Raw genomic sequence first — 16,570 nt, forward strand, 5'->3', positions numbered from 1 at the left:
TTCTGTGCTGCCTTCAGAGTTGGATTCCAAAGGCAGCAGCCGTGGAGCTTCCTGCAGCCAGAGGAGGTACCAGGCGGTGAGTCTGATCTCCTCCGTGCTGCTGGAGCACCCCAGCTGGGGGCTCCTAGCTTCTGGTCACAGCCACGCTGTGGAGGGACAGGACTTCCTCTTCCCCTGCACGGCCGCTCTCGTGGGGAGATGAGTCCCACTTCCGGGTACCATCTGGCTTCAGGAAGCTCTGAAGTTAGGGTGGCTTCTTCCCCTGCACGGGCACTCTGAGAGTTTGGTCCAAGTCCAGGTTCTAAAATCTGTGGAAAAAGATAAGCAGAATTGCTCAAACATGATGAAGATCGGCTCTTAGTTTGTCCTGCTAAAAAGAATTTAAAGCAATGTAGGTTAAAATATAAATAGTTTAAAAAGCAAAGATGTCTTTGCTCAGTTAAATCTTAGACCACTTAACCCAGGAGAAGTTAGACCAAGGTTTTCTAATCTAATGTATTCTTAATTTAATTTTTATGCGTCTGACATATGAAAGTGTAGTGTTTCATACATACATTGACATTAAACCTTGAGAGAAAGCTGACTGCTCTTTTTTGTTTTAAAATTCTTAAACTGAATTAATGTAGTGTGATGCAGTATTTTAAAATGCAGAACACAATCTGTTTATGAAGCCCACCTGTAGATATGAACGAAGCCTTTTACTCACCTCTTTGTTTATCTTCCAATGCAGATTGTCTTTAAAATATCCCCCCGTTTCCTTGTGAAGTGGGTCTGTGTTGGATGACTAAGAAATATGTGGTTAAATGCAAATTTTCTTGAAATGAAAATAAACATACGTTAATTACCCAATGCAATCAAAGACCAAATAAAGTGAAAGACAGAAATTGTCCTTTCAAAGAAATAAGACTCAAATTTAATATCTAGTACCATAGTAATTCATCATCATTCAACAGTTAAAGGAAGGTTGAAACTGAAGTCCAACTTCCATTCTTTTGCTCATCCATCCATGTCTCTCTCTCTCTCACACACACACTCTCACACAAACACACGTTTATAAATAAGTGGTATCCACTCACATAGTCATGCAGTGAGCATGTTCAGAGGAAACACTGTTAGTTGACCTGGGGAAGTGCTCTACAAGGCTAACAGATTATTCCCTCCCATCTCCATTAATGGAAAACTTAACATTTTTCGTTGACGGTCAGCAGAAGTGTAAAAAGACATTTACACGTTTTGGTTCAGTGATGGGGAAAGGGAAGAATGCATTGGGGATGCAGGATAGCTGATTAGACCTGTGCAAAACTCAGCAGTTTCATTTCCATGGTTTTTAGTTTTGGTTGATATTGGCTCACATTCCCAGACTCTCAGTTCTGAACAAATCTTGAAGTTTGTTTGCTGAAGTTTACACACAGTTCCATCAAGTCTTGGATTTCATTATGAAAGTTCTGCACAACTCTACACTCAACATTACTTAATTCCTGAATTGGAGAGGAAGCAGAATTCACACTTTCAATTTTAATATATTAACAAATAGTAATTAGAACGTGATGGGGTAATATAGAAAGAAAAAGGGAAAGTAATTATTAAATAGGGCAAAGCTTTCTCAAAGTATGTATGAGAGTCAGCAAGTTGTGTAAGACTAAGCACAGGAATAGGAGTCAGTCTCCCAAATGTTGTTCCTGGGTCTGCCACTGATGCTTCGTGGGACCTCAGAAACAACAAGAAGTCCAGTGGCACCTTAAAGACTAGCAGATTTATTTGGACATAAGATTTCGTGGGTAAAAAACCCACTTCTTCAGATGCTTCTTCCCCTGCACGGGCACTCTGAGAGTTTGGTCCAGGTCCAGGTTCTAAAATATGTGGAAAAAGATAAGCAGAATTGCTCAAACATGATGAAGACCGGCTCTTAGTTTGTTCTGCTAAAAAGAATTTAAAGCAATGTAGGGTAAAAGATAAATAGTTTAAAAAGCAAGTTCAATATTTCATTGTTAAAACAAGAGCAATCAAAACTGTCAGAATATTTTGCTTAAGTATATACCTAAAGATTAACAAAAAGAAATTAGTGAAGGAAGCGTGTGTGTGGGACCTCAGGAAAGTCATATAGGCCTAAATTTTCAGAATTGGTCTCTAGTTCTGAGTGCCTCAATTTTTGAGTGCCCAGCTTAAGACACATTGGGCCTGTTTTGTTTCAGAACGGCTGAACCCCTGTAGCTCCTGCTAAAATGAATAAAAGCTGCTGATGTTCAGCAGTTCTAAAAATCAGGTCCAAGGAGTCTCTCATCTGCCACATAGGGTTGCCAATTTTGGTTGGACGTATTGCTGGAGGTTTCATCACATGACAGTCTTTAATGAAAGTTTAATTTTTAGTTCCTGGTTACTCCAGGGCAATCCTGGAGGGTTGGCAACCATACTGGCATGCAAAACTAGTGGATGCTTTGAAAATGTAACTCTTACCCAGTTTATGCCTCAGTTTCCACAGCTGTAAAATTGATATCTTCCCCACTTATCCCCTAGAGGTGTTACATGTATTAGTTAGTTATTAAGTACTTTGAACATGTAAACTGTTATAAGTAGTAAGTATTGTTTGATTATAATACATCTGTTTTGATTATGAAATATATTTCTCTAAATTTTTGAAATTAGACAAATTGGAGAAACAGATATCTAGAAAGTAGATTCAATAGTTTTCTGGTTTGCTTTTGTTTTTTTTTAAAAAACAATGTTAAATATTTCCATTTACTTACTCTCTTGTTTCTCCAGGCAACAATCCTTATTCCATGTTTTAGCTGCATATTCAATATATAATACGGTAAGTCATGTTTCATGTACATTTGAGATAAAATATGGGTCTTTTAAACAATGTTGCAAAAGTTACTGAACATACTTCTCAACATACATAAAGATCTGAACTGTTGCCAGCTCAATCTGGCTGTTGTAGGGTTGGGAGCTTGAGTTCAAACGCTGCTGAAGCAGTGGCCAGCACGTTCGCATGCAGGCGCCATTTCCCACAGCTCCCATTGGTCAGGAACAGAGAACCACAGCCACTGGGAGCTGTTGGGGGCGGTGCCTGCGGACGGTCAGCATCCGCAAAATGTCTCGTGGCCTGCAATCAGATTACCCTGATGGGCCGCAGGTTGCCCACTACTGCTATATGCCATTGTAGATAGTCTCATCATACCGTTGCCTCCATAAATGTATCAAGTTCAGTCTCGAAGCCAGTTAGGTGTTTTGGCCACACTACTTCCCTGGGAAGGCTGTTCCAGAACTTCACTCCTCGGATGTTTAGAAACCTTCGTCTAATTTCAAACCTAAATATATTGATTGCCAGTTTATTTTGTCAACATTGGCGCTTAACTAAGAACTCCTCTCCCTCCCTCCTATTTGATCCCACTGACATTTGCAGAGAGCAATCATATCTCCTCCCCTCAGCCTTCTTTTGTTAGGCTAAACAAGCCAAGCTCTGAGTCTTCTCTCGTAAGGTAAGTTTTCCATTCCTATCATGAATGGCAGTGCTTTCCCGAATGGGGTTTTTAGATCTCATGTTATGTGCCAGAAATGTTCCAGGTTTGTAGCATCTAAGTCTGAGTTGCCTATTAAAAACATAAGTAATGTAAATGTTGTCAGATGTCCACTTCTGTACTTACACATTATGCCCCCATTCTGCAAACATTTTTATAATTGTGTTTAACTTAACACATGAGTAGTTCTAATTAAGTCAATGAGACTGTATGTAGAGCTGAGTCTGTGCAGAAATGTTTGCAGGATTATTCTCATTATAAGTAATTTATAGAGGTCATCATTCTTATTAAATATCACTTTGCTTCCCTTCCAGCATCATATCTATTTAAAAGAAGTTTTAGTTTTGCTCTCACCAGATTGAAAGCTCTCTCTTTTGGTGCAAGAAGAAGCTAATATTACTGTTCTTAATTCTAGAATTATGTTTTCTGTCATTTAATAGGTACCCTAGATTTTTGATTGTATGGTGTTTAGGGTTAAAACTCTGATAGCAGGGACTTTCTTTGTTTTCCACAGCACATTGTTTGGATTAACTAATAATAATTTATATTACATGAAAGATGCTGTTTAAAATCAATGGATATTGTATAAACATTGGCAGTGTTTAAACAAGTAGAAAAAGGTTAGTATTTAGGCTTGTTGTATTTTTTTCTCTTATATCACAGTTGTTTCAGACTTCTTAGCTAGTTTCCTTTTTATCTTTCGGCATTAAAGCAAATTAAAAGGCTTCCTTGGCCAAAGTTCTTGCGACGAACCCATCTGTCTAAAAGACTTTCTCAATAATTATCTCTTTCTCATCAAATATACATTAGCAGCTGGTTTTGTAAAGTCAGTAATAATCCTTACTTAAGCAGTCTGATGTTTCTTATTGCTGGTTCCCACCATAGGAGTTAATATATTAGTACAGTAGCCTTGTGGGGTTTCCTGTTTTTCATTGCTACAGTTTTTGAATAAGAGGAGAGATTTCTCTGTCTCACTCGTTTATGTATCTGCAATATCTTCTTGCTATATGTTGTGCTGCTCCACATGGAGAATAGAAAACACATCTGTTCTGGGTGTAGGTTCATATAAATTATATGCAAACATTTTAAAATAAAGGATTTAGTGTACAGATATACTGTATTTTAATGAAAGGCCAAAGCCAGTTCAAGCACCAGTTGGAAGACAGTGAATTATCCCTTCTAGTAGAATATGTTTTGTCTTTGAATAGCCATGGTAATGGAGTTTAAAGGAAAATTTTAACCATGAAAATTTGAGGGGTGTGTGGGTTTGCAATATTTAGAGAGCTTATTCCAAAAATGGTGTATTTTCTCATGTTAAAAAATACACAGATAGTTCTTTTGTTTGTTTACAAAGTTAATGTTTCCTGTCCTCTACATTTCAGGAGGTTGGATACTGTCAGGGAATGAGCCAGATCACAGCTTTACTCCTCATGTACATGAATGAAGAAGATGCCTTCTGGGCCCTGGTGAAACTACTCTCAGGTCCTAAACATGCTATGCATGGTATGGAATTTCAGCTCATGTAGTACCATTTAAATTTCAACGTGTCCTAATTAGATAATAAATTGTTTGAGACAGGGGCTATATCCATTTGTGTGTGTTCAGTGCCTAGCACAGCGGGGCCGTTATCTTGTGTGGGGCTATTGCATGCTACTGCAGTACAAATGATGCTTAATAATCTCTTAATATATATGGTTAACACTTATCTGCAATTTCCTATATGATTGTTTTATAGGTTATATTCTACAAGTAGTCATCGATGAAAATTTCCCATCCTCTAATGTTATTCTGCTTGTGTCCCATTAAAAGATTTGTGTGTGTGTAATTTATTCTGGGAAAATACCCAAAAGTTCTCTTAGAGCTGTCACTTTGTTTAAGTGTATCAGTGTCTCTGCTTCAGCTCTTAGTGCCACTGATTTGTTCTGTACAGTAATGTTACAAATGCCACTTTGTCAGAGCCTTGTAAAATGCTGATAAAGCTGCTATTCTGTGTTAAATGCTGCACTTACAGGTATTTGTTCTAAGGACTGTGTTTCTGGACTTCATTGCTGATATTCATGGAAGTTACTTCAGTTATCTTTGCCTGGCAGTGTCAAAATTTGGTTATGCAGACATTTATATAGCAATAGAATAATAATGAAAATTATATAAAAAAAACCTGTTAAACGGCTGTGACATCAACTGGCAAAGCTGGAAATCCACAGTTAAAACTAATGCTGTAGGTAGGCACAATGGTCTGAGCTAAGGGTAAACTGTTGGCAAGCTTTCTCTCTGCCTCACACAGAACTCTATTGTTCCACCATTTTGTTACTTAAATATAATTGTGTTTTCTCTCTAATTTATTTGTTACTTTTAAATTTTAGTATTTTCTGTGTGTTCTTTACCTTCTGACAGTGGCCAGTGCCAAATGTTTCAGAAGGAATGAATGGAACAGGGCAATTATTGAGTGAGCCATCCCTTGTCATCCACTCCCAGCTTCTGACAGTTCGAGGGTTAGGGACATCCGGAGTATGGGGTTGCAGCCCTGACTGTCTTGGACCTTTCCTCATGAGCTTATCTAATTCTTTTTTGAATCCAGTTATACTTTTGACCTTCACCACATCCCCTGGCAATGAGTCACACAGGTTGTGTTGTGTGAAGAAGTACTTCCTCATATTTGTGTTTACTTGCTGACTATTAATTTCATTGGGTGACCCCTGGTTTTTGTGTTCTGAGAAGGGTAATATTACACTTCCCTATTCATTGTCTCCACACCATTTTTCATTTTATAGACCTCTGTCATAGCCTCTTCTGAGCCCAGTCACCGACTTTTTAATCTCTCCTCCTACAGAAGCTGTTCCATACCCTTCATCATTTTTGTTGTCCTTCTCTGTACCTTTTCCAAACCAATGTAAACTAAACTAATCCATTCTTACTATTTTCCAAACTAGTTTATTCATCTGTAGTACATATGACCCCTGTACCCCTGTAGGCTTTCCCCCACCACCACCCAAGGATGCTCTTTTGGGCCAAAAGCTAGTCTTCTATAAACTATTAAATAGGATAAAGAATGTCCTCCAGATTCTAAATGTTGGTGTTTGGGCACATCACACTGTTACCAGGAGAGATTCTTGCTGTAGGATTTGTGCTCTTAACATGACGCCTCTGAGGAACTCCCATAGAATAAATGTCTAAAGTGATTAGCTTTTGCAGGGTCATTTCATACTGCTACAGTGAGTCCAAGTGCACCCAACTGGCTGATGGTGAAGGAGCTCCATGAGGGTTGCTGTGTGTTTTCATGGCCATGAGTGTATGCTCCTTTTGCTTGTCTGCACTGAGCTGGTAGCTAACAAACACTACTGCCAGAGCTGGGCATGCACATTTTTACATATATGAACAATTGTGCTATGAGCAGGCTGGAATAAATAGAATAGAATAAAAATAAGTGTGTCCCATCTCCCCCTCACAAACCATTACCATCACCTGCGTAAGATGAAAATGGCTGGATTTAATTTTATGAAATTTGTTTTAAAATATTCCCGCCCAGGCCAAATTATTGCTTTACAAGTTTGAGCTTGGAGCAAATTCTTTTCTATCTGGGCTATAAAATCTCTAAAAATGTGATTGATAAAATACTTAGCACTTTGAGATTCTCAAATGGAAGGTCTTAAGTGCTTTAGAAGTATTAACTAACCCTTACAACACCCCGGTGGGGAAGTTTGTGTTTATAGATGTGCTAACATATAACCTTAACTATAGTTTGAATGAATAATACCCCCGCCCCCAAATAATCAAATGCACTTCAGTTTATATACCTAAAATCCATTTACAGCAGTGAAAGCATTACTGTAAACACTGAAGATGCTAAAGAGTAAACTTTCAAATTGATTTACGTGAAGTGTGCATGCACATTGCTGTTTGCATTTCTTCCTGTGTACATCTTTAAAAAAGCAGCCCTTAAACTATTTCAAGTCTAAATCGTTGCTATGCATGTGTTTCAATTCTAAACCGGGGGGAGCTGTCTCCTCTCACACTTGATGCCCATGATCAAGACATCACTCTCTGAAGTCATAGAGTCACAGAATATCAGGGTTGGAAGGGATCTCAGGAGGTCATCTAGTCCAACCCCCTGCTCAAAGCAGAACCAATCCCCCAGTTTTTGCCCCAGATCCCTAAATGGCCCCCTCAAGGATTGAACTCAAGTCAGTGGCTGATAGTGATGGCTGAATAGTGCAATTAAAAAAAGGTGCTGCCTAGAGTAGCAGGGCTAAAAAGTTCCTCCCTATAATAAACAAAGCACTTTGCTTCATCGGCCCCCCACCCGTGACCTGGGGACTCAGGCTGTTTTTCCAGTGCAACCAAGTGTCTCTCAAAATACACAACCCGACTAAGCCCTGGTATAAGTCCACTGAAATCAAGGGATGAATTTGACTGTAAGGGTACATCTACACTGCGGGGGGGGGGGGGGGGGGAATCCAAAATGTGGCAGAGAGTCTCAGAGTCTGGGTTAACTGACCTGCTACAATGTTAAAACTAGCAATGTAGACATTCTGGCCCAGGCTAGAGCTGGAGTTCTGAGACCCAACTTGTCAGGTTTCAGACCCTGGACGCCAGCCCAAGCAGGAATGTCTGCACTCTACTTTTAGCCCTGTCAGTTGACCTGGGGTCTGAGACTTGCCAATAGGAGGTTGGGGTGTTTCTTTCTGCCCTTTGCCCCCCTCCCCCCCATGTAGATGTACCCTAAATATTTTCCATCTCTATGGCATGACGTCTCCAAATCATAAAATGTAGGTAGCTGACCATGAAAATGATTTAGATTTTTGAAAGCTGTTTCCCTTAGGATTTCCATAACTATTTTCCAGATTCAGGCTAAAGAATTGGTGTATGAAGGGAAAGAGTGGCAGTACCTTTGAATATTATTAATGATGCACAATTAGTTCTGAGGTACTGATTCACAGTTTATGTAAAAAGAGAACAATTTTGCTTAGCTGAATGTAGGTAACATCAGACATTCCTTTTTTTCATATGACAGAGGAGTCGCTATATTAACATACGTTCCATGATTCTGAGATAGGAGATCTTAATATTTAGTCACTCTGCATATTGTGCTGAATTATTGAATTGGCAACTGGCCAGAAGGCATCTTTTGGTTTTAAAATTTGATTCTATTCTGAAAACTGGTTCCGTTAAAATAGTATTTTGGGGTCCTTGTTTATTATGCCACTAACTTCCATGTTGTTTGCAGTGTTGTAGCCATGTTGGTCTCAGGATAATAGAGAGGCAGGGTGGGTGAGGTAATATTCTTTTATTGGACTACCTTTGCTGAAAAAATACCAGGAAGAAGAGCTCTGTATAAGTTGAAAAGCTTCCTACTTTCACCAACAGAAGTTGATCCAATACAAGATATTACCTCACCCACCTTGCCTCACTAACTTCCATATCAGCTATCTCAGTTTACAAGTAGAAATGTGTTTTTCCCCTCGTTGCCTGCCCTGCAAACTCAACTGAAGCAATGAAATTCAATCTGGGTGCTTGCATTCTCAGACATATCACCAATAAAGTTTTTGCAGGTTACCTATGCCCTTAGTTTCACTGTACAAGCCCATGGTCTTCAAATTATGCTCTCTCCTTATTAATTCCACATCTGTGTGGGGAGCCCTGCCTAATTTTCTCATTCTCTTTAACCTTGCTGCTGCACAAGTTCTGGCAGCTGTGTGGTTGGTGTCTGCCCTGTGAATACACATGGAGAGCAGACTTGCTAAGAAGGTGCCTTTCTGTGCTCACTGAGGGCAAAACCACGCTTCAGATTTCTGTTTTTAACCTTTTTTGGAATCTGTCATTTAAAAAAAAAAAAAAGCTGCTTGCCATGTGCTTTTACAGTGGTGCAGACTAAATCAGAGTTGATGCAGCTTGTATCCATCATAGCTATTATTAAGTTGAAAATAGGCAATAGGAAAATGGTTGAGATTTTACCACAGTAGCTTGAACAATAAAACCTACACTTATTCTTGCATCAATGTAGTAAAATGTACTGTGTAAATTATTTTGAGTGTAATTGTGTAATTGAAACCAACACACTTTTAAATCTTTAGATTTCTTTTAGATAATTTTTTGTGAAACTTATCCCTGTTACATGCTGCATGTTTCCTCTTTTTTTCCTAGGCTTTTTTGTTCCTGGTTTTCCAAAACTCTTGCGGTTTCAAGAACATCATGAGAAAATATTGAAGAAGTTTTTGTCTAAACTTAAGCAACACTTCGTAAGTAAATCTGCCAGATAAAAGTAGTATTTATTGCACTAAAGCCAATCATCTTGTTTCAGTCCAGTCCAATCTGTTGATTTAGAATGGTACGAATTTGGGGGATGGATGTTGGGTTCTAACCGGCAAAAGTCCTATTGATGGTATATGAATGAAGTCATGGAGTCTTGGCTGAATTGGGACATTGATTGGGCTCTTAAAATAATCAGATTGGGAGTCACATCTCTGAGTGCTGGTTTCCTGAAAATATTTGTGTTTCCATTAAATGCAATTCAAGATTTTACTATTTAGCAAACCGCTGGGCACTGAATGCCTTTGTAAAGGATTTATCATGTGCAGAACTGACCACACAGTGCCTCTGGGCCAGGGAGACTTTGTAATCAGACAACTTACTCTTCTTCGAGTAGTGTCCCTATGGGTGCTCCACGTCAGGTGCTCATGCACCTCTTGAGCCCTTGATCAGAGATTTTCCCTTAGCAGTGTATGCTCAGCAAGCTCATGCATCCAGTGTATCCTTGTGCCTCATACAAGCGTATATGGGGCAGGCCCACTGACAGCAATTCTGGGCCCCAGGGCAGAACAGTTAGTGGGCCCCCTAGAAAGGATGGGTGCGGCATCTCCTACCGTTGGGCCCAGGAGAACCTTTGCTTCTTTCCAGTCTCCTACTGTCTGTGTTTCTATGGATCATTTTCTCTAATACACATTTACCAACCACAGAGAGCCTAACTTTCAGCTCTTCCCCATGGGTCTCCATCTAGCTGCCTTTCCCATCCACCTGGGACTGGTGCAAGCTCCAGAGCTGCTTCAGAATTTGTTTGTTTCTCAGATACCACTCAGCCTCTTCCCCATTATATCCCAAAACGAGTTTCCTCTCATTGGCCCTTTGGAGGATAAGGCAGAATAAATGGCATTTTCTGTCACTGTGTCACTACCTGAAGTCTCTGTGTCTGGAATCTGCAGTGCAATGTCTCAACACTGAAGAATTCCCTCTCCCCCTTCTTCCCCAAGCCAGGGGTAACCTGATGCCCTACTAACCAGCTGAGACCTGCCTTTTTTTTTTAAAGGTATTTCCAGACAACCAATCAAAAGACTAAGAATGTATCCAAAGGTACTTCAGCATGCAAACACCATAACTCAGGTCCCAGTGGGGAACCATTACAGCTGTTGTTATTTATGGATTTGTATTACAGTAGTACCTATAAGTCCCAACTGAGATCATGGTCCTGTTGTGCAGGGTGCTGTACACGCTCATGGAGACAGTTCCCTGCCCTACAGAGAATACAGTTTAAAGAGACAAGACAAACAAAAGGATTGCTATCCCCATGTTACAGTTAGGAAATTGAGGCCCAGGGAGATTTTGATTTATCCAAGGTGGCATTCTATCCCCCCGGCCCCACCCAAACTAGCCCACAAGCAGCCAGAGAATTCCCGTGCCATGGGCACTGCATTGTGCCATCATAGGCAGCCCTACACTGCCCCCACTGCACACTCCAGCTGTGGGAGGCAGGAAGTCTAGGGCAGAGAATTGAACACAGAGCTCCTATTGCTGAACCCCCAGGATCGTCCATCATCTCTGTATAAAAACTCTTCCCAGAAATAAGTATGAACTTCCAAGACATGATAATAGATACACTAAAAGGCAGTCAAGCTGTTTGACCCATTCTTAAAGCCTACAGCTAAAAGAACCCCAACACTCTACATTTGTGGCATACAGTTCTACACACGTAATCATTTGCATATGCAACAATCTGAAAAGGAGGCCAAACTGAGGTTCCTTTAAAAATATAAATGCCTAAATTTAGGGAACACTTAATATAATGTTGCCTAAAGGTTAGAGCAGCACACTGGGTTTTATCTCTGGGTTCTATCTCTGTGCCACTGATTCACTGGGTTTCCTTAGGCAAGTCATTTAATCTCCCTGAGCCAAATTCATTGTGACTTTGTGTTCCAGCTAATCCCCATCCCGCTGCCAATTTCCCACCCAGAACATGAAGGAAAATCCCAACTGAAAGTCTGGCTGAAACAGAGTACTAATATATGGGAGGTGGAGGGTCCCAACATTAACCAGTGACCAAAATAATGATTAAATTTACTGACTGTGCGCTCTTGGGTTTTTTAAACCCACAGCTGTGGATGTATGAAAATTCTCACGATAATCCCCCAAGGCTTGTATGTCCCTCTTTGACATGTTACTCATGCACCAGTTGAAGCTCTTTTTGGAGTGTTACATTCTTATTCATAGATTCCGAGGCCAGACGGGTGAGTCTGACCTCCTGCATAACCCAGGCCACTGAACTTCCCAAAAATAATTCCCACAACAGATTATTTTAGATCTTGATTTTAAAATGGTCAGTGAGGGAGCATCCACCAGAATTATTATGAGTGAACATAAATAAATCCTCTGGTGAGACTCCCATCACTGTTCCCTTTACAACAGTCCCAACAGCAACATCTCCCCACCCCCAACTACCAGCCCCGATCTTCAATCATCCCATCACCCCCAAACCATCTCCAAATACCAGAGATAATCCACTAATGAGATCAGCCAAAGAACAGCCCCCAGCCCCAAATCAAAATAGCCTCAAATACCCCTTCCCCCACACACACACCAGCCCAGCGCTGTCACTGAAACACCCTCCCCTCCCCCTTCCAAGACCCACCCTTCTTCTCTTGGTGGACCCCAGACAAAGCCTACCCAGCGCCCAGCGGTGTGCTGTCAGCGCCTTTGCTGCAGATGTTGGACCAGTGGCTGCTGGATCCTGAGTCTGATCTCGAGTCTGCCCCCCGCTCTTTTCCTCTCTTCCCCCCCGCAAGTTGTCCCTGCCTAGCACTGTGCCCCCTACCCTGCTCTTTTCCTTTCCCAGCCTGGCTCCCTACAGCCATCCCCAGCCCAGTTCCTCTGCCCCCAGCTCTACCCTCTGAGCTTAGCTCCCACACTCTGTTCCCAGCCCAGCAACTCCTACCCCCTGGCTCACTCACATGGATGCAGAAAGTTTTGCTCCTGGTTACAAAGTTGCAGCAATGGTTGCCACAGCCAGGTCAGCTCTGCCCCCTGGCACAGCTCAGGGGCTACTGCCCGACTCACCCTCCGGCTGCCCAGGGCCCCTCCTGCCCCAGCACTGTCCGGCGCAGTGCACAGAGCCTCATGGCCCAGCCCAGTAGAGCCACTCTGCAGCCCACGGCAGGTGCTGGGACTCAGGTGCGCACCTGTGTGATTTAAAGGGGTCCAGGGCTCCCGGTTGCTGCTGCTACTGCGGTGGTGGCCGGGCCCCTCCAGGCCCTTTAAAATGGCCCAGGCCCCTGGGCAATTGCCTCCTTTGCCCTGCTCCCCTGTCGGTGGGCCTGTATGGGGCTGTGTGGGTGAACTGCCCTCAGTTCCTTCTGAATCACCTCGGACTGAGATGGAGCCTTAGCGCATCTACCATGAACATGCCTCGGCTATTCACTTTAGCTATAGTTTTTGGGTTTAGTATTAGTTTAGTGTTAGTTGTCATATGTAACTAACTGTAAAGGGTCTAAATAGTGAAAGGATTGACTTTCTTTCATCTTCCTCCCCTTCCTCCTGGGAGCCTTACTCTCCTGGCAGGGCATGCCTGGCTTGCCAGGTTTCAAACATTGCCTGTCTTGTCGAGAGGCTATCCTGGTTAGCAACAGCCACTACAGGTGTGTCCATTGCTTGGGAGAGTCCGATGTCTCCCAGAAGTGCAACTTCTGCCTGGCCCCCAAATCCAGAGCACGGAGGGACAGGGAGATTAAATTGAGGCTGCTGGTGATGGATTAAATTGAGGCTGCTGGTGCTCCTTTCAACCTGCTTCTGAGTCAGCTCAGAAGATTCCATCCACCAGCACCCCTTAAGTCTCACCACAGGTTTCCCCTAAGAAGGAAGACAATGGAGGCCTCAGGGAAAGCTTTGAAGAAGCGGAGCTTGAACTCTCATTGTAAGGAGCTGGCTCCTAAAAGTCCTCAACCTCTCAACTCAATACCATAGACGCAAAAGACTCCTCTGTTACCTGGGGTTTTCTGAACCCAAAACTATGGTAAATAGTCTTTGTTTTCCAAGCGGCTTCAGGACATAATTCAATGGGGACACAGCTTCTCCATGTGCTACATGATTGGTACACGCAAGAGTGCTTTCACCCAAAAATCCTTGTTTTTATTGAGTCCCAAGCACACATCTAAAATAACAATAGTCTAGAGCACCCCAGATATAGTTACCCAAAGACTAAGATGGTGATGAGTGGTCAGCAGCAGGTTTCTGGTGGCCCACCTTCGTCCTAGCCACTGGGAAGTTGGATGTCAGTCTCCTAGCTCGTCATAATCTCTCTCCGAACTTCTCCACATTGTACACTCTAAGTAATCTTTTTATAGATTGCTCAATACAAAGCACATAACTTATAGTAACCTCTAGTGGGCTAACAATTTCCCTAGTAACAACAAAGAACTCATAATTCTACTTATCAGCAAAACAATTTCCAGCAAATAAACCTCATGATCACAGATCCAAGGTCAGCTATCCACACCCTCTCCCATTCTCATGAATCTGTCACTTTATCAGTCCTTATTAACAACACTGCAGCTGTGTAGCTGTTTTGTCTGCTTGCTTTGGCAAAGACCAAATTATTCCTGACTACGTAGTGTTCTCACTTCAAAGGAATGGTGGCTGAATACACAAGATGGCTACAGTTATGTCAAGTCCTCTTCTCTCATAACACTTCCTCCAGTACTGGCGAGGCTGGAAAGTCCCAGAGCTCTGAAGAAGAACATAGCTCTGACAGGGCCCCGTCACTGTCTACGAGGGACAAGGGGGGCAACGATAAGCACTTCTGCAGACTGGTACCCTCTGACACAGCTCTGCCATTGGTACCTCTCTGTTTTGCACTGTTGGTACTGGGCATACCAAGGCACCAGGCACCATTGGCCCCTGTACAGTATGCTCCCAGTCAATGGTACATCTTTGGCTACCACATCAGTAGTGATCTACTCAATACAGCAGGAATTCAGGTACTCTTGTGAGTTGTCAGTGATGGAGAAACTGGAGTCTATGCTGCTCATTGGTACTGAGTGTTGCTTGGTACTGAAACCCCAATCTTTGGATTACCATCGCGCTCTCTTACCAGAGGACTGCCTACCCTTTTCTGCTGTTTCTCTTCCCCTTCCCCCCCCCCCCCCCCCCCATTAGAGGTTATTGAGGAGGATGAAGGAGACTTCCAGTTAGTGTTTTCTATCTCGGTATGGGGTTTTCCTACGCATCTGCATAGGAACCTGCTTTTTGACGCTTGTAGAAAGAACCTTGTGCACAACAAGAAGTGTGGTGGAACTGACTCTCAATGGCCATACTGAGATCTGTGGGCTGTGCATCGGCAGCAGTTTGCCAGACCCCTGACTCCAACACATAGGAAGGCTAGAGTTTTCCAATAGTCTTCATAGAATCATAGAATATCAGGGTTGGAAGGGACCTCAGGAGGTCATCCAGTCCAACCCCCTGCTCAAAGCAGGACCAATCCCCAACTAAATCATCCCAGCCAGGGCTTTCTCAAGCCTGACCTTAAAAACTTCTGAGGAAGGAGATTCCACCACCTCCCTAGGTAACGCATTCCAGTGTTTCACCACCTTCCTAGTGAAAAAGTTTTTCCTAATATCCAACCTAAGCCTCCCCCACTGCAACTTGAGACCATTACTCCTTGTTCTGTCATCTGCTACCACTGAGAACAGTCTAGATCCATCCTCTTTGGAACCCCCTTTCAGGTAGTTGAAAGCAGCTATCAAATCCCCCCTCATTCTTCTCTTCTGCAGACTAAACAATCCCAGTTCCCTCAGCCTCTCCTCATAAGTCATGTGTTCCAGTCCCCTAATCATTTTTGTTGCCCTCTGCTGGACGTTTTCCAATTTTTCCACCTCCTTCTTGTAGTGTGTGGCCTAAAACTGGACACAGTACTCCAGATGAGGCCTCACCAATGTCGAATAGAGGGGAACGATCACGTCCCTCGATCTGCTGGCAATGCCCCTACTTATACATCCAAAATGCCATTGGCCTTCTTGGCAACAAGGGCACACTGTTGACTCATATTCAGCTTCTCGTCCACTGTAACCCCTAGGTCCTTTTCTGCAGAACTGCTGCCAAGCCATTCGGTCCCTAGTCTGTAGCGGTGCATGGGATTCTTCCGTCCTAAGTGCAGGACTCTGCACTTGTCCTTGTTGAACCTCATCAGATTTCTTTTGGCCAAATCCTCTAATTTGTCTAGGTCCCTCTGTGTCCTCTCCCTCCCCTCCAGCGTATTTACCTCTCCTCCCAGTTTAGTGTCATCTGCAAACTTGCCGAGGGTGCAATCCACACCATCCTCCAGATCATTAATGAAGATATTGAACAAAACCGGCCCCAGGACCGACCCTTGGGGCACTCCACTTGATACCGGCTGCCAACTAGACATGGAGCCATTGATCACTACCTGTTGAGCCCGACAATCTAGCCAGCTTTCTATCCACCTTATAGTCCATTCATCCAGCCCATACTTCTTTAACTTGCTGGCAAGAATACTGTGGGAGACCGTGTCAAAAGCTTTGCTAAAGTCAAGGAACAACACGTCCACCACTTTCCCCTCATCCACAGAGCCAGTTATCTCGTCATAGAAGGCAATTAGATTAGTCAGGCATGCCTTGCCTTTGGTGAATCCATGTTGACTGTTCCTGATCACTTTCCTCTCCTCTAAGTGCTTCAGAATTGATTCCTTGAGGACCTGCTCCATGATTTTTCCAGGGACTGAGGTGAGGCTGACTGGCCTGTAGTTCCCAGGATCCTCCTCCTTCCCTTTTTAAAAG

At 42.8% G+C, this 16,570-nt stretch overlaps 1 protein-coding gene across 6 annotated transcripts in view; it reads left to right on the forward strand.

Annotated features, from left to right (window-relative positions):
- The window catches only part of USP6NL (USP6 N-terminal like), a 210,360-nt gene that overhangs the window by 163,899 nt on the left and 29,891 nt on the right, over window positions 1–16,570 (forward strand). For all 6 annotated transcript variants that reach the window (XM_074942631.1, XM_074942632.1, XM_074942634.1 and 3 more), the window contains 3 exons: window positions 2,761–2,809; window positions 4,901–5,021; window positions 9,660–9,754. In XM_074942631.1, coding sequence (XP_074798732.1) covers window positions 2,761–2,809; window positions 4,901–5,021; window positions 9,660–9,754 — 265 coding nt within the window. The remainder of the gene's footprint in view (window positions 1–2,760; window positions 2,810–4,900; window positions 5,022–9,659; window positions 9,755–16,570) is intronic.

Source organism: Natator depressus, chromosome 1 (genome assembly GCF_965152275.1).
Source record: "Natator depressus isolate rNatDep1 chromosome 1, rNatDep2.hap1, whole genome shotgun sequence".
NCBI lineage: Eukaryota > Metazoa > Chordata > Testudines > Cheloniidae > Natator > Natator depressus.